We start from the raw sequence: 27,890 nt of genomic DNA on the forward strand, positions 1-27,890 counted from the left end.
AAAAATATTAATTTTTATTAAAATGTTCTATTATTTTATGTTAATGATTACTCATTTATTTCAGCCCTTTGTATTCAGCATGTCTCTACGAAATAAGCCTATGTTTCTATGAAAATTGAAGCTTTTGTTTTCTTGTGGGCCACATAAACTTAAACCTTGTTTATTTGGCCCATGCTAGCCTTTGAGTTTGACATGCTTGATCTAGAGATTTGATTTCATCTAAGTTAGGTACTTACTGGGATCAGTCTTTAAAATTTTACTTTTCACAGAAAATACATTTTTATAAAATGACTTTGGTGTCAAACCTAGTAATAAACCTCCATAAAAACAGGTGTATAACACTTTAAAATAATTTACAATATACTGTGGGAATATATGTTAAACAGCATCCATGACTTCAAAAAGCACACTTACCGCTTCTGGTGTCTTTCCTACAAGTACACTACCTGTCTTTTCTTCTGTTTCCATTGACTCACTAAAATGAAAAGAACCAACAGTTACTAATCTGATAAATCTCTTCTGAATAGCATATCTGGGTGATATGTTACCAAATTTAAGATCTGAACTATGTCCAAATTAAATATTTTACAAGGAAAAACGTTTAATCACTTCATAAATATTGCTGTTAAAAAACAGAACAGGCCATAGCCGGTTTGGCTCAGTGGATAGAGTGTTGGCCTGCGGACTGAAGGGTCCTGGGTTTGATTCTGGACAAGTTCACATGCCCGGGTTGTGGGCTCAAACCCCAGTGGGGGGGGCATGCAGGAGACAGCTGATCAGTGATTCTCTCTCATCATTGATGTTTCTATATCTCATTTCCTCTTCCTTCCTCTATGAAATCAATAAAAATATATTTAAAAAAAACAGAAAAGGTTCTAATAAGACAGACATGGTTCAGTTATTGAATTTCCTCCAAATATATTCATAAAAATATACAAAACAATGAACTAGGTTAGAAAAATGTATGAGCAACAAAACCAGGTGACAAAGTATCCCCCAAGTTCCCCAAACAAAGGTGGAGATACACCATCAATAGCTTACAAAACCAGTTTGATGTGAAGCAGTTGGGCTGCAATAACTCTCTATTTTTTTAAAATATCTTTATCGATTTCAGAGAAGTAGGGAGAGGGAGAGATAGAAACATCAATGATGAGAGAGAATCACTGATTGGCTGCCTCCTGCACACCCGCTACTGGGGATTGAGCCCACAACCTGGGCATGTGCCCTGACCAGAATTGAACCATGACCTGGTTTATAGGTTGATGCTCAACCACTGAGCCACACCAGCCGGGCTGCAACAACTCTTAAAACTAACCAGCCAACACTCCCTTCTAAGTTGAAGCACTATACTTTGAGGAGGAAATGCTGAGTATAGAATCCAAATTAAAAAGAAAAAAGGTCCAAATAAAAGTGAGAAAGAAAACAGAGCCAGGAGATCTCAGAACATAAAACACCATTTGTTTAATACTTCACAATACAACAGAAGAGGAAATTCTAGAGGGACGTGAAATTACAAAAAGCATCTTAAATGAGACTCTTTTGTAAAAGTTTAGGAAAAACTAATTTCAGGGAAGATAAGTCACAGAAAAGGTCAAAGTAAAATCCCATAAAATACTGTAACAAAAAAATTTTCAGAGGAGGTAAAAGACCTTTTAAAAATTATACAAGGTATAAAAGAATATTACATATCAGAATCAGAAAAACTCAGAAATGAAATAGAACTAGGGGAAAATTAGAAATGAAAGAGGAAAAAGATAATTTCAGAAATGAAGATTAATTCAGAAGGAACAGGTGAGCAAATAACTATGACACAAGAAAAGGAGACAGTAAGGAAAAAAATTTTTAAATAAAAAAGAAACAAACTAAATGTTAGTCTACTAAGATCTGGAACAAATTAAAGATGTTCATTTTCATCACTTCTATCTAATAATGTATTGGAAATGCTAGCCAACGCAGAACAAGGGAGAAAAGGTATAAAAGTTATAAAGGAAGAATTAAAATTTCTAGTCACAGATGACATGACTCCTATGTAGAAAATTCTATAACAGGATCTATAAAAAAATTTACTAGACCTACTAAGTGATTTAAGCAAGGTTAGTATACAAAAATCAATTGTATTTTTATATATTAATAACAAATACTTGGAAATTGAACTTTAAAACATACCACTTGTAACAACTCCAAAAACCATAATATACTCAGTAATAAATTTAAGGAGATATGTGCAAAATTTCTGCACTATAATCTACAAAACACTGAGAAAAACTAAATTAAAGACATATGTATATTTAGTTCTAATAAAAGCACAAAAAGCTGAGAATGTTTCATATTTCTAAATACCTAACTCAAATCTCTGAAATCTAGCCCACCTGCCCCTCCTAAGGTTTATAATTTATTGGGTTAGATGGCAAACATGCTGCCCTACAAGCCCTCCCTGTCAGAAAATCACTTTCACTTCTTTCCAGAAGGGTCCATTTCTCTGCTTTTCCTTAATGTGCCAAGCACAGTGCAAAACAAAACAGCTTTAATAAAACTTTACAATCTATGAAAGCTAATGGTAAAATTTATTCTTAACATATGCAGACTATGAACATTCCACCTATTCCCAAAATAAAATAAAGATTCTTCAATTAGTTCTGATGCAGAAAAAGATACTTATACCTGTCTTTCTCTGATCCCGGAACAGTACCCGTATTGGTGGATCCAGGCACAGAAGGGATAGGGGTGCCAACAGTTCGAAGATTCTGGATTACAGATGACAAAAACTGCTGGCTAGCACTTTCATACAAATCAAAACAAATCTGATAAGCCATCAGGAGGTTGTCTTCCTTCACCAGTTTTTCTAAGATATCACTCACAGCCTGGGGATCATCTAAGAAAATTAAGCACTGAAATACAGATAAAGAACAATTACACAGTAATTGGAAACTGTCTATAAGATACTACTTTAGAGTGACAAACAGTCAACATATAAGAAACTTTAAAATATAAGCATAAGCAAGTTGGGGCAGACTAACCAGCTAGTCTAGCACTCCACTTCTAATTCTGGCATTAATTTTTCCTGAAAATGGAATCGGCCTTCCAAGAAAAATCCATACAAATTATATTCACAGCTCCTAATATTGTGCCTGGCAATGCAGTATTCAATAAGTGGTTGATGAATGAATCTTGGCTTCTTTAAATCTTACTCATAATTTACATTTATGTGATCCTTAACTTGTAATTTCTGCTTTACCATAAATTGTAGTAGTCATTCACTCATTTAAAACACAGTGTATTGTGCTTGGCCAGGACAAGATGCACTAAAATGACCATTTTGAAGCATTTCTCTAACTACTCTTATGATCTGCCATGTTTTAACAAAATAATCATAATAATGTTAGAATTTTTCTTTTAAGAATTAATTTAAAATTTCTTGTTCCTTTTAGTAGCAAATAACTCAATTTTAGAATGAACACATAATCAAAGTTGTTACAAATTAAGAATAAGAAAGAATGGAAAAATAAAAAATAAATGGCAAGTAACAGGGGACTGGCTTAGTGAGGCAAATACATCCACTAAATGACTACTACACAATCAAGAAAGAGTTAGAACAAGAGTTTGTGAAGAGTTAGAACAAAAAAATGTTAAATTGAAGGACATATCTAATTGGTACTGTTTCCCTCCAGCGAAGGGAACTTGGGAGCTAGAAGAAAGGGGTAAGAAGAATTTTCACTGCATACTCTTTGATTCTTTTTGAATCATGTGAATGTATTATTATTTGTTCAAAATATATCTTAAAAATATAAATTTAAAAAGTTTTAAAGGTACAAGAAATAAGAGCTAAAAAAAAAATCCTTCTGAGGAATAAAACTGAAGTACACAGAGGAAGAAGGCCGAGGACAACTGCTGTTTTATATAAATTTTTGAAAACTACTTAAAATGCAGTATTAAAAACTACTTAGAAGCAAATAAAACTCCAAAAATCTATATAGAGAAAACTAAAAGGAAATACACTAAAATGTTGTTGACTTTGGGTGATACAAATGTGGGTATTTTTCTTCCAGCTGTTTGTTTCAAACTTACGTTAAAAAGCATTTTTTTAAAAGCATTAAAAAAAGATGTATTGCCCTAACCGGTTTGGCTCAGTGGATAGAGCGTCGGCCTGCGGACTGAAAGGTCCCAGGTTCGATTCCGGTCAAGGGCATGTACCTTGGTTGTGGGCACATCCCCAGTAGGAGGTGTGCAGGAGGCAGCTGATCCATGTGTCTCTCTCATCGATGTTTCTAACTCTCTATCCCTCCCCCTTCCTCTCTGTAAAAAATCAATAAAATATATTAAAAAAAAAAAAGAATGAAAAAAAAAAAAAGATGTATTAATCTAAGTTTTAAAAATGTATACAGGATGAAAACACATAATGAGAACACATTTAACAAACACAATGTATGATAAAATGTTATGCTCTAAGCAGACTACAAAGATTTACACAGTATGACAATTGTTAAAAAGTAAACCCATGTGCACTTCCAGCCAATAAAATATAATGTAGCCACTGAAAAGAATAAGGTAGTGCCACTGTGCTAATAAGTGGAGGACAAACTAATCTATGCATTACCTTTGAGAAAAGACCTAGGAAAGGAAAGATATATTTTTTGTTTTAGAATATTTTATGTACCGTCTGAATTTTTAAAAAACGTGTAAGCAAATTCATACATGAAAAGAGGTAAGTATACACATATGTGTTTGGGTAATGAAACCAAAGATAATTTTACACTTGAAATTCTTTCTAGAATGATACAACATAGATATACTATCTTTATGTTTTCATCTACCTTTTTTTTTTTTTTACCTTCATTTCCAAAATTTCCTTAAATGCTTGGATTATTTAAAAAATATAAAAAGAATACAGGCAGGATATAAAAGATGATGGACGAAGACTTGAATTGAGGTGGTGAACACATGATAGTGTACAGATGATGTGCTGTAGAAGCATGCACCTGAAACTTATAATTATGTTAACCACCAGCGTCACTCCAATAAATTCAATAAAAAGGGGGGGAAAAGAATACATAGATTATAACAAAATAAGCTTTTAGTTTTGTGAGATTCAGTTTCTTATAGGTAAAAAGGAATGTAAACTATATACCATATCTTTATAGGGCTGTGGTGAAGATCAATTGAGATAGTAATGCAATCAAATGTAATATTATGTATTATAGTGAGGCACAGCCCAACAGTACAATGTAAAGTAATATAATGTAATTACCTGACAAACATTGATAAAATCGGGTTTCTCCAAGTTCATGTAGATTTTAACTAGAACTCTTAGTACTTTATTCCGAAACTGTTTATTCTGCATTAAAGACATGCAGAGCTTGAGGCTATAAGCTAGCATTCCTGAGACATCATTCTGAAAGAAATAATTTAAAGATATATCATAATCTGATTACGTTACAAGCAGGGAAAGTAGGTATTGTTTCATAAAACAAGTTTTATCTATATAAAGACGTACACTGGGATGTCAAAGTAAGATGCATTTCTTACTCTGCTTTATTCTTTTTTAAAACATTTATCACCCCCTTTACGTTATATGCATGGGGTAGGCAAAAGTAGGTCTACGGTTCCTCTGTAATTATTTGCCTCGCTGCCTATTCCTCCAATGTTCCATTTGGGCAGGAACTTTGTTGTTATCTCCAATGCCTAGAATAGTCTGGCACATAGCAGGCCAGTGATGGCGAACCTATGACACGTGTGTCAGAGGTGACACGTGAACTCATTTTTTTGGTTGATTTTTCTTTGTTAAATGGCATTTAAATATATAAAATAAATATCAAAAATATAAATCTTTGTTTTACTATGGTTGCAAATATCAAAAAATTTCTATATGTGACATGGCACCAGAGTTAAGTTAGGGTTTTTCAAAATGCTGACACGCTGAGCTCAAAAGGTTCGCCATCACTGTAGTAGGCACTCAAAAGAAAAAAATCTTTGTTGAACAAATGAAAACAAGTATTTTCATTCTATTCACATGAAGACAAGGAGAGGGTATAACTACACAAAAATGAAACAGTAAAACAAGGGCCATTCTATCACATTGGGTGGTTCATTCATTTACTCATTTAAACAAATCTTACCACTGCTATTCAACATTGCCTTGGGCTTTGGGGATACAGTAGTGAACAAGGCACAAAATACCTGTCCTTATGGAGGTTATAGTCTGGTAATAAAGATAGACATTAACTGCCTAATAATACAATCAATTAATTACTATAGTGGTGAACACTATGAAAAAAATACAGGTCTCCAAGAGATTAACAAAAGAATTGGATCTAGTCTTTGCAGTAGGGATTGAGGAGAGTATGGGTGGCAGGAATTGATGGAAAGCTCTGTAAACAAGTGACAGTTGAGTTGAACTCTGGACCTTGAACAGAAATAAAGCAGGTAAAGAAAAAAGGAAAATAATTTTGGCAGAGGCATTATTTTTGGCAAGGGGAACAAGGCAGGGTACATTTAGGAGCTGAGAGGAGGTCAAAATGGCTGGAGTGCAGAGAGCTCGCAAATGGAGAATAGCAAGTGGACATGCAGATCAATGTCCACTCAACTCAGTCTTGCATCTTTCTGACCGTTTTGGTTGATGATTTACAATTGTCATAATTATTGCAAAATATTCCCAACCAGAAATCCAGTTTGTAATTTTAGTCATAAGTCTAAGAATATAGCAGTGTATCAATATAGTCTTCTTAGAAAGGGCAGGATAATTAATTCAACCTCCTCATGCAAGACTTTAAAGGAATAAATACAGTAAGATAAAAGTAGATATTCGGTGAACACAAAACACAACCAAGGTTCTTATATAAATTATAAAAATAAAGCATTAGGGCAAAAGAGCACCTTATTATTTCTAAACCAGATTTTCTTTTCACTACCTATGAGATTCTATTTTAATAATTTCCTTTGCTGATTCCTCACCAAAAACAATCTCTAAAATCATATCATCTACCCACCGACTCCAATATAGTCTTTTCAAAGATATCCAGTCTTCGTGTCTCCAGAGCAATGCCGATAGCTTGCTTATATTTGTGATCATCCAGACATCGCTGGAACATTTTATTCACAATGCCTTCCAATCTCTGATCAATTGGTTTTCTTTCTCCTTCAGGCAAATCTGCATTTTCCACGCACTGTTTGGTATAGTGATCAATGCATTTTGCTATGAAGAAAATAAAATAACTCTGATCACCTTGTAAATTGGGCCAAACTACTAGAAAGGACAATGTCAACATTTATAATCATAAAAACGTATGGGATGACTGTAGATTAATAAGCACATTTTAATATTTTTAAATGCTAGAAGTTATACATTCAAATTAATATTCTTCCCTCATAACAGTTATATTGGAGGGCTACACATTAATTTAATAAGGCTGATATTATTGAAAACATTTCTATCTTGTTACTTTATTTTGACCAAAATTATATTAAACAACTTGACTAAACTACTTACTCAAAAGAGCTGGCTACAAATAGCTGTTTTACTTTCAAAAAACAAACACTTGCTATTATTGATGATATTAAAAAAGACCTATTGTAGCAATTATCACATGGCAATAAATTATTAGACTTCTTTACAATGAAACTATTAGCTCCTTGAGAAAAGTGACTGTGTCTAAAGCATCTTTGTAGAATAGTGGTGAAATGACCTGAATTGTGCCACAGGTTCTAGAGACAATTCTAAAGATTTCCAAAATTGTAGCACACTAACTGAAATAGTCATTGTCTCAATGTGAGGTGGGCAGAAGCTACTCACACTCCCTCACCCCAGGAGTCTAAAAATTCATGTAATGGTGTATGTGCACAAGTTGGCTTTCACATTCACAATAATTTGGGTGGAAGGGGAGGATGGAGCCACATACTGAAGGGTGCCAATGGTGCACTTGATAAAAAACACTTAAGACCCAGCCAGTTTTTCTCAGTGGTTAGAGCATCGGCCCAAGGAATGAAGGGTCATGGGTTCGATTCCAGTCAAGGGCATGTACGTTGGTTGTAGACTCAATTTCTGGTCACGGTCTGGATGGGTGTAGGAGGCAACCAACTGACGTGTCTCTCTCACATCAATGTTTCTCTCTCTCTGTCTCTCCCCGTCCCTTCCACTCTCTCTAAAAATCAATGGAAAAAATATCCTCAGCTGAGGATTAACAAAAAAAACACCCACACACAAAATAAAAAAAAACAAATAAATAAAAAACCCACTTAAATTTGTTTACAATTTTTACCACTTTGCAATCACACCACGAACTTTTTAGGAAAAAACAAAAACGAGAATTTCCCTAAGCCTTCTTCTACCTTCATATTGGAAGATAGCCACCCATTTTGACTGACATATGCAATAGTACCCTCTCTACTAGTATAATTCATTGCCTTGTCGCTATCTCCTTTAAAGAGAAGAAAGGCTACAAGGACAGTTGGAAACTATAGCCCCAGGAAACAGAAATGATTTGAACTACCATAAAGAACTACTGTTGAGCCTGGCTGGTGTGGGTCTGTGGTTGAGTGTTGACTATGAACCAGGAGGTCATGGTTTGATTCCCAGTTGGGGCACATGCCAAGGTTGCAGGTTTGGTCCCTGGTAGGGGGTAGGGGGCAGGAGGCAGCCAATCAATGATTCTCTCACATCATTGATGTTTCTCTCTCCCTCTCTCCCTTCCTCTCTGAAATCAATAAAAAAATATTTTTAAAAAGAGGAATTGCTGTCTACTAGATGACCCATGTTAATGGATCTATAACTTCAGGGGAAGCAAAGAATTTTTATTTTTATTTTTTTAAATAGCAACAAGATTTTATGGTTAGGCAAATCAACAAAGGTTACAGTGAGCTCCAAGTTATGCATCTAACTTCTGAAGAGACGATGGACCTGTTTGTGGCATCACAGGGTTTAAAGTGACGTCTGCTGACACCCAAGGGGACTCATGAGAGTGACTGCAGTTTGCTCCCAAATTAATAGGCTTAGAGGAAACTGCAGGGCTGAGGTACATTTCCTAGAGAGCTCATGTCATAAAAAAATACATAAAACATGAATTTGTAAAAGAGTTAAAAAAAAATACTGTCGCTGTTTTAATATCTCCTGTTCGTAAGTGAGGCTGGTGTGTCAGTACAGGCTGCTGACGTGTGGCTAAAACTCGAGCCTGAATCTCACCCAAGGAAACCTGGACCACAGTGGAATAGACAGGAAGTCAGATATTCAGAGCGGGTGGTCTCCTGTGAAACACAGGTGAGTGTACAACAACTCCGAGTCTCCCGTCTCCTGTGCATTCCACAGGGAGAGGCCCCTCAGATCCTGAACTAGGGGCAGTGTCTCACTCGCTGCCGGAGCGTCAGCGCCCTGGAGACTAGGACTTTTATTAAAACTAATAAAAGGATAATATGCTAATTAGGGCGGACACCTTCCAGACGACCTTCCAGATGTCCTTCCGGACAAGGCCGCGCGGCAAGGGCAGGCACAGCTGCGAAGGGCCCAGGCTCAGGCCGGCAGTGGCAGCAGCCTTGGGGTAATGGGGGCGGTGCCTTCCCCTGATCCGCCAGGTCACCTCCCACAGAGGGAGGCCAGACTGCGGCTTAGGCCGGGGGCCGAGGTAGAGGTGGTTAGGGGCAATCAGGCCAGCAGGGGAGCAAGTTAGGGTTGATAAGGCCAGCAGGGGGGCAAGAAGGTAGGGGTCAGGCCAGCAGGGAGGCAAGTTAGGGGTGATCAGGCCGGCAGGCAGAGTCAGTTAGGGGCGATCAGGCAGGCAGGCAGGCGAGCGGTTAGGAGCCAGCGGTCCCAGATTGGAGAGGGTGCAGGCCAGGCTGAGGGAGCCTCTAGTTGATAATAATCTGACTTAAGTTTCTCATGTAACAGTATGCTCATTGGGCTAGAGATAACCATATCACTGAGATAACTAACTCTGTTAAGTTAGCTGTTTCAGAATCATTTTTTAGATTCATTCTTAAAATGTTTTGTGAGATGTCCTCATCATTGCTGTTATTATCACTGTTCATTATGATAAAAAATAAAGCACAGAATTGGAAATTAGATCTAAAAGAGCCTGCATAAAATTACTGGAGAAAGATTACGAACTTTCAATTAAAATAAAATTTGGCAACAACAAAAATAACTCAGAAAAAAGATGCTATATACACTAGAGCAAGAAAGAAGCTGACGAGATAAAGCATTAGTACATGGAAGATAATTACCTATAATAGTCTCCACATATTCAGAGTTATCATTGACATTGAAGAGGTCACCTGCTCCAAGTGCATAATTCAGAGACTCCTCAAAAGCCCCCAGGTGATAAAATACTTTAGATGCCACCAAGGCTGCAAACTGCCGACTCCGGAAACCTTCATCTTCATACAAAACTTCTCTGAAAGAACAGGAAGTATAGGTTTAGTTCAAACTCTGGTTTTCCTTAAAAATCCCAAATCTAAATATTCAAGCCACAATTTAGTAGCAGCAAATTTCTAAATGAATATAAACCACAAGATCCACATCTACAGATACGTTAAGTTGTTCTACTTTATTTCAATTTATAGAAATAAACTTCTTACATTTTGTCTACAGACTCAGAAATTTCTGCCCAGAAGTCATTGACAACTGCATTCAATTTGTGTAGTGCAAATTCCTGTAGAAGATAAAACCAAAATTCAATTTTGAGACAGACTCAACATTACACTTCCTTAAAAACGTTTCCAACAAATCAATGGCCAAACTGTCATATTTACTAAAACTTTTATTAATCTATGACAAATATAAAAACTTACCAACATATTTTCTCTTCAGTTTATACATTTCCTTTGTCTTCAATCATCAAACATCAGACTACCATATAATGTCATTCCTTAATATAATGAATATTTTTTCTTCTTTGAATATACAAGGTTGACGTGAGTTGCTAGTTTGAATATATATATGTAAATGAATTCAGGTGTCTAGAGCCACTTGAATTATATTCCAAATTTTTGTCAAATGAAAATTTAAAATATGGGACACAGAAGAAACAAACTTTTACGTGTTGTTGATAAACTGAGGAGTGTGGATTTATGGTGTGGGGGGTGCTCAGGTGCCATACTGAGGTTTATTTGCCTTAGTTTTGTTAAACTCTAGGGAAAACCAACTGCTGTTCTCAAAGCACTGTCCTCTAGGGCTAGATTTCAACTGACTGGGTATAGGCTGGGCAGGATGGCTATTTTATTTTATTTTTTAATTTAATATTTTATTGCTAAAGTATTACATATGTCTCCTTTTCCCCCCATTGACCTCTCCCAGGCTGCTCCCGCCCCCCAAGAATGTCTATTTTAAATGATGGAAGATATACAGACACCACTAAATTCAGAGAGCTTCACCATATTTGTACTAAGCCAAATAAATTTTCCTTCAACTCATACCTTAAGCTGCGGTTCTTCTTCATCCAGAAGAGAAATAATTCCAGCTATAAGACAAAAGATATATCCTGATTATGAAATATATGATAAAAGAGAAACTAACTTAGTAAAAAATATGATAGTTAGAAAAAAAGTATTTTTTGAAGGGTGACTTCAATAGAGGAATTATTATTTTTCTTTAAAACTATAAAGGTTTATATTTCAAACTTTAAGAATTAACTGTTATCAAACTCTCATAACACGACATATATCACATTGTTTGCCTAATTCAGTGGTTTTCAAAGTATGATCCCTGGACCAATACCATTAGCATTACTTGGGAATTCGTTAAAAATGCAAATTTTTGGCCCTATCCCACATCTACTGAATCAGAAATTGTGGGGATGGGGTCCAACAATGGGGCCACAAGCCCTCCTAGTGATACTGATGCTTGCTATAGTTTGAAAATCAATGGCCTAATTTACTGAGCAAAAGGGGAAACTTTCCCATATCCTATCCTATATAATAAAACCCTAATATGCAAATCGGCCAAACAGTGGACAGACTGTTCACTGATGCACACTGACTACCAGGGGCCAGATGCTCAACACAGGAGCTGCACCCTGGTGGTCAGTGCACTCCCACAGGGGGAGCACCGCTCAGCCAGAAGCCGGGCTCATGGCTGGCGAGCGCAGTGGAGGGGGGGGGAGCCTCTCCCGCCTCTGCAGCAGTGCTAATGACCCCTCCGAGGGGTCCTGAACTGTGAGAGGGTGCAGGCCAGGCTGAGGGCCCCCCCAAGTGCACGAATGCCGTGCACTGGGCCTCTAGTAATATTAGAATAATATTAGTCACAAAATACACCAACAGTTAGTTATATAGTTATATACAAAAGAAGGGACTATAGTCATCAACTCACCAGTGTAGAATACTTTTTTAAGTATGAGTTTTTTTATTTTAATTATTTCAAGATGCCTATATAAAGGCTTCACCTTTGTATCACAAGTAAACTAGATTTTGCTAAATGATGAGCAATCTTACTTATTCTGACTTTAACTACCCAAGCACAGTATTCCCCATATGACCTTGAGGTGCTAGCACTAACACTGGAGAGTAAAGAAAGCAACTGCCCTCTCCAAAAAAAAATGCGCCTTCAAATACAGTCATATGTGAAAGGGAATATTAGAATAAAGTAAAAGGAAACCAAACTGTCTCTCAGATACCATGTAGGTCTAAAAATCATTCTGGAATGCTGAGTTGAAATTGTGATTTGATTAAAAAGTGTCAAGGCAACTATAACCATTTCTAGCTGATAAGTGTAGGTTTGCTAAATAGCTTCAGCAGTCTTTAGAGAGCCTTACAGAAAAGGATAAAAAATTTAGCAAACAAAACTATGCCATGGTGCCAGCTAGGGCATACTATTACATAGTCTAAAAGTATGAAAGCAGATAAAAAGAACTTCTAGGTTGGTATGACAAGTCCAGAACAGAGACTGAACTGACGGCATTGAAAGAAGACAGGTCAAAGAATGAAATCAGTGTGTGTGTGTGTGTGTGTGTGTGTGTGTGTGTGTGTGGGGGTGTAGGGGGTGGGGGGTGGGGGGGTTGTTGCAAATCCATGATATGGAATAGCTGATAAACAAGAATTCTTTAAATGTAGAGCAGATCATCAAAATACTAAAAAGGCTACCCCATTCCTATCATCAATCAATAGTGTGTTTTGAATTGCTTTTACCAAAAGAGGAGACAGATTTTCCTATACTCTGCTGACTGATTTCACTTCTGATTAAGTTGTTACACAGTTGTCCTGGCTTAGAAATAAAACCATTGTCTGCAGAACACACCTAAATCAAATACTCTACACTCCACACATGAATATTTTCCATCTTAAAAACAAAACAGCACTCTCCTCTAGAGGGGGAGAGGAAGCAGGAGATGGGAAAGATTAAGGATGCTAAAAAATCTTGTAACAGGAAATAGCTTAAAAGTTGAAAATGATTGCCTCTAGGGATGAGAAAGGGGAAAGAGGAGTGGGAGACTCGTTTTAAAACATTTTAGCCAAGTTTTCTTTTATGTGCCTATGTTGTTAAAAATCACAACCCCAAACCCCACTCAATCTCACATCTCCCTCCAGCAAACACCTATCTCTACCTCTCCACTCCCTTTCTTTGTCAGGTCTCCTGAAAAACTTAGCATATATGTTGACCTCTCATTCACTACTGTGTTCTCAGTGCCTAGTGGATAAATGAATGAATGAAGTGACTAATCCACACCAGAGCTGGTATGGTACCTGGGACAGATCCTAAGCCAATGTGAGCCAACCCATGGGAAACAGGGTGACAAAAGGTTTGGAGCAGAAGCTGATATGTAACCCAGTATACGTAACAAGTGATAGTAACAAATACACCCTATAGTATTGTCAGTCTCAGGGTAGGACCTAAAAATCATTACTCCTGCCACACCTGATAGGTTTAAATTATCTGTATTATATTCCCATCAATCCTTTCTGTCTCTATTTTAAACACTCTAGGGCAGGGGTGGGCAACCCCTGGCACGCGTGCCAAACATGGCACGCCAGTAACTTTTGCTGGCACACGAAACCCTCTTATAATCTTCCATTTACAGTTTTTTTCTTAATATCGACTTTCTTATTTTTCAGATAAATTCAGTGTAGGTGCATCTTAGATAAATAAATAATTTTACATAACAAGTTACCTTAAAAGACCATAGACATGGATTGACGAGAGAGGAGAAGAGCAATTTCTTTTTTCTTTTTTTAAATATATTTTATTGATTTTTTACAGAGAGGAAGGGAGAGGGATAGAGAGTTAGAAACATCGATGAGAGAGAAACATCGATCAGCTGCCTCCTGCACACTCCCTACTGGGTATGTGCCCGCAACCAAGGTACATGCCCTTGACCGGAATCGAACCTGGGACCCTTGAGTCTGCAGGCCGATGCTCTACCCACTGAGCCAAACCGGCTAGGGCGGAAGAGCAATTTCTATGCCTCTGCCTTAACTCTCCCTGTCTTCCTAGATCTGACCAGTGTTTTGGTTTCATCCACATATGCTTGTGAATCTTTGTTCTCAGTGATGAATTTTGTTAAGTCTCGTAATAGGAGTAGCCTGACGGATGAAAGTAGTAGCTCGTGCATATCTCTGAATGTCACGAAATATAAACCTGATGTAAAATCTCTGTCATCAGTGATGCAGCAGCAAAAGTCCCACTGATAATATCAAACGGAGTCATAAAGTTTTCTGTCGGACTATCAGTGTACATGTATACATTAAAAAATAAACGTATTTTTCATCATCATATACTGTGTTTTTGTCGCTCGAATGAATTTTATTATTTCTTCAAGGTTCTTCACATACGTACACCTTAAGAGATATCAAGTAGGCGTAACATGTTCTCAAAAAATTAGGGTTGGCACGCAGAAGAATTTAGAGTCAGAGATTTTGCTGGTTTTGGCACGCACTCACAAAGAGGTTGCCCACCCCTGCTCTAGGGGTTGATTTATTCATTCTGGGCATACTTTTGAACTTCAGCCAACTGCTAGGCAACGTTAGTTTCCCGCCCAAAATCCTACCAGAAAGAAAGACAGTAATCAGACAAGTAAACAAAGTAATTACAGGACTGTGATGAAGGGAGGGGACAGCAAAGGGGAGAAAGGCAGCATGTTTTAATAAAATGAGCAGGAAAGCCCTAACCGGTTTGGCTCAGTGGACAGAGCGTCAGCCTGCGGACTCAAGGGTCCCAGGTTCGATTCCGGTCAAGGGCATGTATGTACCTTGGTTGCGGGCACATCCCCAGTAGGGTGTGCAGGAGGCAGCTGATCGATGTTTCTCTCTCACTGATGTTTCTAACTCTCTATCCCTCTCCCTTCCTCTCTGTAAAAAATCAATAAAATATATATTTTAAAGAGCTTATTGATTTGACTTACCTTTAAAAAAATAAAATAAAATGAGCAGGAAAGACTAACATTTGAGCTGAGACTAAAGACTGAGAAGCTAAGAAGTTGAGGAACAGGAGTCTAGAAAGAAGGAACAGAATGTGCAGGGACCCTGCAGTAGGAGAGAAACTGACATATTCCAGGCCCAGAGGGAATACTGTATGATTAAGGTGTAGGGAGTGAGGAAGAGAGTAGGACAAAACAAGGCAGAAGCCCTCGTCGGTTTGGCTCAGGGGACAGAGCGTCAGCCTGCAGATCGAAGGGTCCCGGGACATGTACCTTGGTTTCAGGATCCTCCCCGGCTGGGACCCTGCCTCCCTGTGCAGGAGGCAACCAATCCATGTGTCTCTCTTGCATCGATGTTTCTGTCTTTCCCTCTCTCTTCCACTCTCTAACAATCAATGGAAAAATATCCATGGGTGAGGATTAAAAAAATAATTTTTTTTAAAAAAAAATAAATAATACAATATTTTTTAAAAACCAAGGCAGAAATCATCATGAGGTCTTTGGTTAAGAGCCTGGACTTTAAACACAACGGAAAGCACTGGAGGATTTAAAGCAAAGTAATGATATTATGTGATTAAAGTTTTAAAAAGAAGACTCTGACTACGACAAGAATGGACTGTATGGAAGTAATGGTGGGAAAACAAGAGGCTTAAGGCTGCTGCGGGAACCCAGGCCAGGGATGAGCCCAGGCCTGGGCTAAGAGGTGGCAACGGGTGGATCTGAGATAGAACGAGGCCTTCATTTGCAGGGGGCAAGATACCCGGTGCTCATTTTATCTGTAGATAGCTCTGACTGGTAAAGCTCTCCCTTTTATTGAGCTAAAATTCACCTCCCAGTACAGGTGACAGCTCTTCCAATCTTTGAAAATGACCTAGATCGCCCAGCATCTCCGCCAATTTCTTAAGCAATGCTCGTAAGAAGATGGTCTGGAGCTCCATCCAAGTACAAGTTACTGTCTTCTGGCCACCAGTTGTTTACAACGAAATATTTGTGGGACAAGTGTGGAGGAAAACAGGATGAGATAAGGGAAGGCAGGCAAGAAAAAAAAAAAAAGGCACCAAGGCTGTGGACAGCGCTAACTGAAACAATCCGCCGTGAGGGCGTTTAAGGCCCCCCTAGATCCCGTCTCAAGCGTCATTACAGGAATCTACGGGTACGACGATCAGGTGAGCGAACGACACCTGCTCTGCACGCCCAGTTCTTTCTGCAATGCAGAGTATTTACTGAGCATTTAGCCTCAAAAACCCAGAGCTTGCTTCTCAGCATAAAGCTGCTCCACCCAGCACAGAAGTCCTCTGGGTGCGAACACCTCGCCGTAGGCCCAGACCGACCCGCCTCAAATCCAGCTCCAGGTTTCACTCTAAGGAGCACCGGGCTGAGCCAGGGCCAGGGAAGACTGCTTCGCCGTCCGGCCGCACCGGGGGTCGTCCGTCCCAACCACCTGCGAGTAAGGACTGGGATGCGACGCCCCACGTGGTCCATTTCGGGAGGATTCGAACTAAGGAAAACTCCTCGGGACCCGAGAAGGACCCAGGGAGCACCTCGGGGTCCGGGCACGGGGGTGTGGCGGGAGGGATGCCGAGGCGGGCGACCTGGTGCGATTCCCCCGAGCCCGGCGGGGTCCCAGGGCAGAGAGGCCCAGACGGACTGCCAGTCCCCGGCCCGGGACTGGGCCTTGGGCAGCGAGCGGCCGCACAGGCCGGCGCTCCGCCGGGAGGTGCCCAGTCACCGGCCCTGACTCAGCTAAAAGCCGGCATGGCGGCTCCTCCCTTTCGGCGCCCGCTGCGGTCGCACTCACCGGCTGAGGTGATCATGGCTGCGCCCTGCACTCGCCTGCCCGTTCACTCGCAGTCCGGGGTCCGCAGTGTATCTGTCAACTCAGGACCCGTAGGCTCCGCGGCGCCTCCTCACTGCCCCGGTGCGCTGCTCAGTCAGTCGCCAGCTCGGGCCGCCGGCTCACTTCTCACTCAGGACCCCGACCGCCCATGGACTGTCCACCGTCCCGCCTGCCGCTCCGGCACAAGTCCTCCCCCGGCCTACGCCTTCCGCGCCACTACCGCCGCCCCGACCGGCACGAAAGAATGCACAGAGAGCTCCATTGTTTTCTCTAACCCTTTTTGAGGTCAGAGCTCTCACAGGGTGGGGACACTTGTCGGCACCTGGGATCAGGCTTCACAATGGCCACGCCTAGAAAGAGGCCCCTCTACCGTCACCCGCCATTGCTGAGAAAGGGCTTTGAGGGGAAGTGCGAGCGGTGCGTGCTGCAGCGCCACCTGCTGCGTGGGGGGCCTCACTGCAGCGCCCACCCTGCCAAGCCTTTGGAGGCTAAGGATGTGGCAAAGACCGTTTTCTTTAAAAAGTGATAACCAAAAAGAGTTTAAAAAGCAGAACCCGTCTTCAAAAGAAATCCTCACAGAAATACTTCATTATAAGGAATCCATCATTACTTTATTAAAACGTTGAACAATGGACGTTTTTATTTACATTTGGAATAGTTAATACTGTACATTTACATATTTGAAAAATCGTTAAGTATAAAAAGATATACTGTGAAAAGTATTCCAAAAGCGAGGGGTGGGGGAGAGTCTTCCATTTTTGTTTTCCATCTGCCTGGTTCCTCCCCCCACCCCCCCCCATAGCAATGGGTTCTTGATTTTTAATATATCTTTAGAAATTGGAAATGGCAGTTGTGATTGCCATGTGCAGTCTTATACCAGCTTCAATAGCCATCTTACCTCTATAGTACTAAAGAAAGCATTGACAGGTACTAGTGGCAAGTGATGGCATTTTAAAGTCACTAGCCTTGCATTTAATTGGACAATAATCACTAACGCTTAGTTCGCAAAACACCGTAACCTAGTGGCACAAGTCAATGTTTTGTGGTTGATAACACATTTGAGTGTATGTGTGGATTTTTAAAAAATGAGTATTCTTAAGCTATGGTTGTTAAAGTGTATCAAATGTAATTATTTAACACTTTTGAAGAGCTCCCTTTAAACAGATGGAATGTTCGGGGGTATCATTTTATGGAGGCACTTTGGACAGTCCCTCCCATAGACACTCATGCTCCCCAAACTCCTAGAGAAATCGCAAACAAAAGGTAGCACGTAATGGAAATGAATGAAGCAGGAGTAGAGCAAGAAAATGCTAGCTCAGCAGGATGGTGGATTGCCACTGACACGTAGGGAGGCAGTAGTGGGGGGTGGTGACGGTGACAGAATGAAGAGTGCATGCCCATGTAGAGAGCAGTGACTACTCGGCTCCTGCAGCGCTGCTGTGCAAAAACGCAGGGCTGTTGCTGTAACAGCTTATGATTCTTCCAAGAAAAGCCAAAAATCGGAATTTCATGTGAAATCTTCTGAATTTGCAATGTTGGCAACTTGGACAAAATGGCTGAAGGTGACCAAAAGGTACAAACTTCCAGTGATAAGTCCTGGAGATGTACAGCCTGGTGACTACAGTCAACAACACTGTATTGTATATTTGAAAATTGCTACGAGAGTAAATCTTAAAAGTTCTGATCACAATAAAAAAATTGTAACTCTATGCAGTGATGGATGTCAACTAAACTTACTGTAGTAACCATTTTCCAAAATATACATATACCAGATCATTATGTTGTATGCCAAAAACTAACACAATGTTTTCCTAGCTGGCGCGGCTCAGTGGTTGAGCATTGTCAACCTATGAACCAGGAGGTCACTGTTCAATTCCCGGTTGCACAAGCCGGGGTTGCAGGCTTGATCCCCCGCAGGGGGCATGAGGGAGGCAGCAGACCAGTGATTCTCTCTCATAGATGTTTCTATCTCTCTCTTCCTCTCTGAAATCAATAAAAAAAATATTTTTAATAACATAACACAATGTTTTATGCCAATTGGACTCAATTAAAAGAAATGTTGGCAACTAATTCAAAATGTTTTAAAGTGGAGAGGTGGCCACTTTGCCACCCTTGCTCTTCAAAGAGAAGACGTTTTCTATGGGAGGACAATCATGTCTCTGGGGTGGATGCTGTGCTTGTAATCACCCCAACCTCACTTGAGCCCCATGAGGCCCCTCTCTTCTTGGGGATGCTGCTCTGCACCTAGATGGCGGCCCCATATCTGTGCCTTCTCCCATTCTGCACTATTTAATCAGAGCAATCTTCCCCAAACTCAACTCTAACCACTGCCTCTGCTACTTGCAACCCTCAGCTCCATCTTGGGCTCTAGTCTTAATGCTTCATTCTTCTGTGTTTTTGTCCACAGTCGCCTTCTCACTCCCTGTTCTCCCTGCGGGAGATCGATGTTTTTATTGCTATGGACAAGAGAGTGACTCCTAAAATGTACTCCTGCAGCCTTGCCCTCTCTCCGGAGCACTAGACTCACACACCTACCAGACATCTCTGCTTGATGCTCCTTAACCTCAGAGTTGCACACACCTGTCCATGCCTCCAGCCCATCCACCATCCTGCCTGGATCTCAGTGTGGGGAAGGGTATCCCTCAGCTACGGAAGCAGGACCCTGAGGGGCACCTTGATCTGGTCTGTGCCAGACCTGGTCTCCTCAATCTCTCTCAGACCAGCCCCGTTCCCACGTCGCTCCATTACTCACTGGTGGCCTCCCCCTCTTCTTTTCCAGCTGTGACAGCTTCCAGCAGCCTTGACTTCCTGTCTCCTGTCTCACAATTCTCCAGTCCGCTCTCACAGCCAGCCGAAAGCACTGCCCCAAACCAGGAAGGCAAGGAGTCTTCCCTCCGAGCTCCTCCGCGGCTTTCACCCAACCCTGCTTACCTTCCACCTTCATGGCCCAGGCGTCTGCCCTGGCTGCCATGCTGCATCCACCAGAACTATTGTGACTCCCAGAGGGGACATGAGGCTATGTATCTTGTCTCTGATCTCGGTACCTGCTCTTCCTTCTGTCTTCAAGGCTCCCCCCTCCCCCCACCTCTGTCTAATATGATTTATCTTGAGTCTCAAACAGCACCTCCTCCGGGAAGCCTTCCTTGCCTACTCTACTACGCGTCCCCTTACAGCAGCGGTTCTCAACCTGTGGGTCGCGACCCCTTTGGGGGTCGAACGACCCTTTCACAGGGGTCGCCTAAGACCATCGGAAAACACATATATAATTACAGATTGTTTTTGTGATTAATCACTATGCTTTAATGATGTTCAATTTGTAACAATGAAAATACATCCTGCATATCAGATATTTACATTACGATTCATAACAGTAGCAAAATTACAGTTATGAAGTAGCAACGAAAATAATTTTATGGTTGGGGGTCACCACAACATGAGGAACTGTATTAAAGGGTCGCGGCATTAGGAAGGTTGAGAACCACAGCTTTTACCCCACGACAGCTCTAGTCATGTCTCTTGGTCTATGTTCCAACTGAACAAGGAAGTACTCAAGGGCTCAGTGCCAGCCAGTTACTGACACAAGGCTAGAATTCAGACCTATGTCTTGGGAGCCCCTGCCCTCTCCCAGACAAGCTCTATTTATTTTCAGCGAAGACTTGGGACTTGGTAAAACCACAGAGAATTCTTACCAGGCGCTCTGTATATAAACAACTCCCTCCCTCAGTGTTAGGAGTGCCACGAAACGTCTCAGAGCCCAAACAAGGACAGCCGAGGGCTCACACAGGTAGGGGCTTGGTCGGGGCCTCTGTCAGGGCGAAGGGAGGGAACCCTGTTCTTTGCCCCTGTGCCCACCTCCAACAGGATTTCAGTTCTGAGCTTTGCCAGAGCATCTCCAGGACCCCGTTGCGGCGCCCTCTCGTGGTCACAGTGCTCCGCAGAAGGCGAGGAATTCGGGAAGGGGTGTGCGCCTTGTGAGCACTAACCCCTACCCACAAACCCCTAGCCTCCTGGCATTTAAATCCTGGGTCAGCGGAGGCCTCGGCCCAACTGTCAAGATCAGGCTTGATTGCTTTCTGAGCTACAGTGCGACGAGGTGGAAAGAGCCGGCGTGGGAGCCAGGAGACCCTGCTCTGCCACTTAGCGCTGGTGGTGGCCCTGCGGTCACCCGAGCCCTGCTATAGGGGGGGCAGGTCCGCCTTCCTGGCAAGGCTGCTCTGAGGGGAAGTGCTCTCTTCAGGGTCTGGCATAGAACAGCGCAGATCTCATGTCACCGGGGCGGGCCAGGCTGGTGCTTGAAGCTTTTATTCATATGGACATATGGGGCTAAATAAAATATATTATTAAAATTAATTTCACCTGTATAACTTCGTTTTTCCAATGTGGCTACTAGAAAATGGAAAGCTACATGTGTGCCTGGCGTTAGATTTCTCTTGGGCAGGGCCGGTTTAGTAGATTTACCCGAGGTCTTGTCCCTTCCGACCGCCCACCCAGGCCCAGGCCTTTGGCCGGCTCGGCCGTCTCGCCTGCTTTGGTTCTGGCACATGTTCAGACCAGACCAGGTGTGGAGGCTGAAAGTGAAACCCACTCCTGTCGGGGAGCAAGGGGCTGGGAGTGGCTGTCCCGGCAGCCAGGACTTCTGGAGCCGGCAATACCTTCGCCCGAGGTCTTGTCCCTTCCGACCGCCCACCCAGGCCCAGGCCTTTGGCCGGCTCGGCCGTCTCGCCTGCTTTGGTTCTGGCACATGTTCAGACCAGACCAGGTGTGGAGGCTGAAAGTGAAACCCACTCCTGTCGGGGAGCAAGGGGCTGGGAGTGGCTGTCCCGGCAGCCAGGACTTCTGGAGCCGGCAATACACCTGGGGTGTAGGTGGTCAGGGTAAGAACACTAGTAGTCTGGGGTTGGGGCCATGATCCGAGGCAACACCCCACTCTGAGAACACCCTGGTAATCAGTGAGGGAGAGAAGAAAGTCAGGGTGACAAGAAAGGGACCGAACTTCTACAACCAGGACTCAAAATGCGGGTCCTGGTTCTGTCTGGGGTCAGAGGGGTTTGTTTAGACCACAGGTGGGGGGGGGCGGGGCGCAGCCCTGGGCCCCTTTGCAGGTTTGCCTTGGTTTTGGCTGGACAACCTAGGAACTCCTCTTGTGTGGTTAATCTTGGGGACAAATACTTTGAGAAGAGAGAAACTGACACACATGTTGTAAGGGGCTCTCTGAGACTCAGTTAAGGCCATTCTATCGCGTGAAACATGTGCGTGTGCACACGCAAACATATACTCCCTGTTAACTACCAAGCTAAATACCATCTTTTTAACAAATCTCTTTTTAAGTACTTTCCAACCCCAGCCAGTAAAGTTGCAGAGATGTCCCTCGGGGCAGGACGAGCGGACTTTCAGGCCAAACTATTTCAGAGCTTCCCACCATTTGCCCAAGGGCTCCCGGAAGGAGCACCTCAAGACAGAAAGGGGGGGATCCACTGTGTTTTATTAGACAGCAGTGAGGCACTGTTTGGCTTTATTAGGTCTAAGGAATCAATTCAAGTCAGAAGCAGTACAACTGCCATGTTAGAAAGATTAGTACCAAGAGCCCAGATTGTGACCCGACGGAGGCCCCTCGTCAACGGCTCCCGGCACCACTAACCTAACCCGGGGCCTCCACTCTCAGACAGGCCCACCCCAGCTTTCAGGCCTCGGAATAGTCGCTGGAGAGGAGGCCCAGCACCAAGGTCCCTCCCAGCACCGAACTCTTCTGTCTGCTGGAAAAGAGCAAAAGGACGGTGCTTCTCTTAGCCGCCCGCCACGGGAGCCAGGAGGGGCCCGGAAGGATGTCAGTCCGGTCTTTACCAGTAGGGAGGCAGAACCCAATCTCAGTCAAGAAAGACCCTCTCTCTTCACATATTCACAGGAAATACTGAAAGTGATGAAAAAATGCGCACACCACCCTTTATAGCAGAGGCTTGCAAACTCAAATGCCCACCAGGACCAGCCCCAGGCGGGGGCCTATAGTGGGGAAGTGCAGTAGAGGGGAGGGTGGGAGGGTGAGAAAGGGCTCAAGTGTGTGGGGGTGGAATCACAGCAAAATGAAGATGACGGCACACCCCTCCCCCCTCCCTGAAAACAAGCTCTTTATGTGCAATCTCCCAAGTTTCAAATATTGGCAACAAACTCCTGAGTTTTGAAGTACAGCAGAGGCTTCTGCCTTTCGACTTCTGCCTTAGACAATTTTCTACCTTAAGAGAAGCTCCCTCCCCCCACCAAATAATAAAAGTCTAACCAAATCATTACAAAGAAATTAACGGATAAATAGAAAAATAGAGCAGCTTCAACAATACCAGTCCCCATATTTTCAAACATCAACAGCAATTCATTGAGTTCACTCTTGGGCAGAAGGCAGTCAATTGGGTCCTTCTATTGGAGATACTTTTGCATTATTAAAGTGACACATGCTGTCAAACTGCCCCAAATAAGCTGTCATCCTACCTGCCCATAGGCTCCCTGTTGTAGAAAATAAACGGAGGTGCAGAGCAGCGAGGGTCCTCTTTAACATCACAGAGGCCCCCAGCCACAGGTTTGCCACTCCACCTTTTGGCACTATCACGGTTATTTTGGCAGAAATAACTCAAGGAAGTTATGCAGCACCTGCCAGAATGCTGGGCAAATAGTAGGCACAATTGCATGTGTGCTGAGTGAGTCACGCATGAATGAATGAATGTAACTACTTCCCTTAGATAGTACTTCCTACCAGGGAAAAGCAGGAGCTGTCCTTGCCATTCCAAAGACTGGATTTCTCCTGGCGGGCAAGGAAGACAAGGGAGGTAATGCAGAGTTCCTTCTCTGAGTGAACAGATGGTCTTCCTGGCTTTTAAGGGACCATCATTGACCCTGTCTGACTCATAACCAGAGAAAAAAGGATTCCGGCACTCGGCACCTCTGGGCTGGGTCGGCTTTGACCTTGGGTTAGGACCTGAGATTGAGAGCAAGTCCTATGCCCTTGCATTAATCCATAACCCAACTTTCCTTCTGTTTGGTGCCTTATTCTCAAAAGAACTTGGCACAGAAAGTCAATGGCAACATGAGGAAGAAAGAGGGCTCTTTCTTCGCATGGCTGTGCAAGGCTATGTCTGTCCTGGGCCTGGCCCCCAGGCCCCCAGGGGGCAGTGCAGTCTTTATTCTGGCTTGCTCAGGAGCGGAGGTCCCAGGAACCCCAACCCTCTCTGCTCTGGGGGACTCTTCCTAGAATTTGACAAGGGGAAGAGATTGGCTCATCCAATTTCTCAAAGGTGCCACGACTGGCATTTTGGGTGGAACAATTCTGTTTTTGGAGCTTGCCCTACACAATGCGAGATGCCCACTAAATTCCAGGGGCGCCCCACAGTCAGAGTGAAGCCTCGCAACACACACACACACACACACACACACACACACACACACACTTCCAGTGCTGCTTGCAGGTGGGTAGCCTGGCCCGTGGTTGAGTGACAGGTCTAAGATCTCCCCTCCCTGTTTGATAACTCCTGGTCCAGACTTCTTTCCAGCTGCATGTGCAGTGATGGATGCTCATGCACACGACCACGGGATGCCACAGCACCACAGAGCCGCAAAGTAGGCCGCCTTCTGTCTCAATGGCACAGAGAAACCAAGGCGAGGGAGAAAAAACAACCTCACTGTGACCAGAGTGACCAAAATGGAGGCGGGGGAGGGACCAAGTTCCCAGAGGATACATTTTCCTAGGTCTGGCTTAGCTGAGGAAGTCCCGCTGCCTTGCTGGTGTCTGTCAGTGTGGCAGTCCCCTGGAAGGTGGGGCTTCATAGAGACTGCACTCCCAAGGTCATCGTGGAGGCCTGGGGGCTCAGTGAGGAGCTGCAGCAGCCCAGGGGTCCAGACTTCATCTGGAGTCTCCAGCGGGCTCAGCGGGAGTGTGGGCAGCTCTGTCACAGGCTCCCGACCCCTTTCCAGGATCCTCACAGTCTCCGTTGGGAAGTATGACTGTCAGCGCCAGCTCCTCCTCAGGTTCCCGGAAGTTACCTACACAAGAGAGGGAACCACCCAATCAGAAGATAGAGTCTGTGAGTGAGTAAGCTAGGAACCAAAGGGAGGAAATTGGCCCCAGTGACTATCTACTCAAAAAAACACACCAGAATACATATCGAAAACCTTAAAAATGTACATACCCTTTGACCCAGCAATTCCACTTCTAGGATTTTATCCTAAGGAGATAATTAGGGATAATTAGTGGAAATGCTGCAGTGATCTTGCTACCAGACTAGGGATGAAACAACATGAGGATGGCCCCTCAGAGAGAAGGAAAGAACCTTGATGGGGTCACCGGACCCCTGAACCAACCGGCCCTGACGCTGAATCTACCTAGACATTCTTTAGGTGAGCTCATGAGTGCCCTTGCTGCTTGTGCTAGTTTGAGGCACAGTTTCTTTATCTGTAACTGAAATCAGTTACATCCTAACTGATTTGAAGTCCAACAAAGGGATTGAATGAATTAACTGGCTCACCCATATAATGGGAAATCTGAATATCAAGATCTGTGGATTGTTTCAATGTCAATATCCCAAAATGATGATGGAGAGGTCGAAGTTACCATTTTTTGCAATTAAATTTTTTAAATACCTGATGCAGATTTTATATACGATATAGAAGCAAATTTCTTAACATTTAAATAGTACAGGGAGATATAGACAGATGGATGGACAGAACGGGCCTACTCCAAATAGGAACTTGTATTTTTACCTTTGAGTGATGGGATTAAGTGGATGATTTATAAATATTTGTGTTCCTTCTTTTGTACGTGTTGAGTTTTCAGTTAGGCAGAATTCTCAGGTGGCCTCCAAGATTCCCGCCCTTTGACGTACTCATCCTGCATAATCCCCTCCCTTGAGTGTGGGGGCGACCTGTGAATATGCCTGGATGGTTACTCCCTTGTTTGGGCACCTTATATGGCAAAGGTGATGGAGAGTCACTCCTGTGATTATGTTCCATTGTAGGAGCCCGAGGATCCCCGCCGACTGAAGGAGCACCTGCCTGTGAGAGGAGGGAACTCTCAGAGCTGACAGTCAGCAAGAAGGCCGGGCCCTCAGCCCTACGGAGGCAAACAAATGAATTCTGCCAACAATCAGATGAACTCGAAGGAGGACCCGGGCCCCTTCAAGGAATGAGCTGGCCCACGTTGAGGCAGCTGTGGGAGCCCCTGAACGGAGGCCCCACGAAGCCGTGCCCTGACTCCTGACCCTCGGAAAGTGTAAGGGGATAAATGGGTGTTGTTTTAAGCAGCTAAATCTGTGGTAATTTGTTACTAGGCAATAGAAGACTGATAATGATTTTTTTTAAAGAGACACAATAGAAGTTCATTTTAAAGCACTACTCACTTTTTCTATAACAAAGCTATACTATTCAGTACACTCTGGAGTTGGGATCATGTACATTCAACTGGTTACAACCTGCCTCCCTGAGCACAGTCAGGCGCCCCACAACGATGTTTTGGTCAATGAGGTTATAATGGAGCTGAAAAACTATTGCTCCGAGGCACAGGAGCAATAGGCTATCCCTAGCACGTAGCAGGATATACCCTCCAGGTTTGTGTAAGTGCACTCTATAATGTCTGCACAGCGACAAACTCGCCTAGGATGCATTTCTCGGATCGTATCCTCATAGTTAAGCAGTAGGCAACTTGTCAGTCCTCTCTGGGTCACAGCAAACTCAGCCTACGGAGTACCTCTGTGGATCTCACTATCTTTCCCTTTCCCTTCTTCCCTCGCCTCCCCTTAGCAGCCTGATGATTCTACCCCAGAAATGGCTCCGGGCTGGTGAGCTCCTTCCTCTCCAATCCAACACTGCCCCCCTTGGGCCAGGACCCTCATCGTCCCTCCTGGGACTATGCAGTCCCCTCCTGGCTGGGTCTGCCTCTGGTGGCTCCCTGGCCCCCAAATCCAGTCACCTCTCTAAACACAGCCCTAGTCTTCATGCCCTTGCTCAGAAATCGCCAGTGTCTCAACTTTCTGCTTCAGCCTTGCTCTCAGCAGTCTCCTGCACCGCACCCCTGGCACTCTTAACAGGGGTCCCTTTTCTGAGCATGACATTATGCTGTTAAGCCTTTGTTCATGATGCTCCCTCTTCAAATCTTCCCATTTCTGACTAAGACAATCCCCTGACCCCCCCTCACTTGCTCTGTGAGGCCATGGGTCTGACTCCACGTGCCTTGCCATGTCAATGGCCTATCCCAGTGGTCGGCAAACCGCGGCTTGCAAGCCACATGCGGCTCTTTGGCCCCTTGAGTGTGGCTCTCCCACAAAATACCACCTGCGGGCGCGCACGTACAGTGCGATTGAAACTTCATGGCCCATGCACAGAAGTCGGTTTTCGGCCTGGGCGAGTCTATTTTGAAGAAGAGGCGTTAGAAGGAGTGGGGGGTGTCGGTCGGTCGGGCGATGGGAGACACGGCGCAGGCTGGCCGGGCCGCGGGATACGCAGCGCGGGGGAGGCGCACTCAATTAATGCACGAGTTGAGTGAGCCAGTCAGTCAGCAGTCTCATTGTGCAGTGGTTAGTGCTAGTCGTGTCCGCAAATCGTGCGCGGGTGACAAAAGTACCTACTCGAAGCATAAAGTTACCTGTATTTTTCCAACCAGCTGCAAATCCTACAGGTATTTTTGTCATCAATTTAAGAATTGTAATTATTTTGTGTTGGTGGCTTTATTATTATAAAATGAAACATTTTTT

At 43.2% G+C, this 27,890-nt stretch overlaps 1 protein-coding gene and 1 long non-coding RNA gene across 3 annotated transcripts in view; both read right to left on the reverse strand.

Moving 5' to 3' along the window:
• PSMD1 (proteasome 26S subunit, non-ATPase 1) overlaps nucleotides 1-17,530 on the reverse strand; it is a 95,714-nt gene extending 78,184 nt beyond the window's left edge. The window contains exons 1-8 of one of the 2 annotated variants that reach the window (XM_005882971.2): nucleotides 17,128-17,530; nucleotides 11,398-11,441; nucleotides 10,561-10,634; nucleotides 10,207-10,376; nucleotides 6,984-7,189; nucleotides 5,246-5,389; nucleotides 2,662-2,888; nucleotides 415-475 (exon numbers count right to left, since the gene is read on the reverse strand). In XM_005882971.2, the coding sequence (XP_005883033.1) occupies nucleotides 415-475; nucleotides 2,662-2,888; nucleotides 5,246-5,389; nucleotides 6,984-7,189; nucleotides 10,207-10,376; nucleotides 10,561-10,634; nucleotides 11,398-11,441; nucleotides 17,128-17,143 (942 nt within the window). In that variant the 5' untranslated portion in view covers nucleotides 17,144-17,530. The remainder of the gene's footprint in view (nucleotides 1-414; nucleotides 476-2,661; nucleotides 2,889-5,245; nucleotides 5,390-6,983; nucleotides 7,190-10,206; nucleotides 10,377-10,560; nucleotides 10,635-11,397; nucleotides 11,442-17,127) is intronic. The other variant, XM_005882970.2, reaches the window with a different exon arrangement.
• Nucleotides 17,531-21,628: 4,098 nt separating this feature from the next.
• The window catches only part of LOC102248502, a 6,973-nt gene continuing 711 nt past the window's right edge, over nucleotides 21,629-27,890 (reverse strand). The window contains exons 2-3 of the long non-coding RNA XR_314524.2: nucleotides 22,019-25,188; nucleotides 21,629-21,818 (exon numbers count right to left, since the gene is read on the reverse strand). This is a non-coding gene — a long non-coding RNA (uncharacterized LOC102248502). The remainder of the gene's footprint in view (nucleotides 21,819-22,018; nucleotides 25,189-27,890) is intronic.

The sequence above is a fragment of the Myotis brandtii genome, unplaced genomic scaffold, assembly GCF_000412655.1.
Source record: "Myotis brandtii unplaced genomic scaffold, ASM41265v1 scaffold744, whole genome shotgun sequence".
Classification (NCBI taxonomy): domain Eukaryota; kingdom Metazoa; phylum Chordata; class Mammalia; order Chiroptera; family Vespertilionidae; genus Myotis; species Myotis brandtii.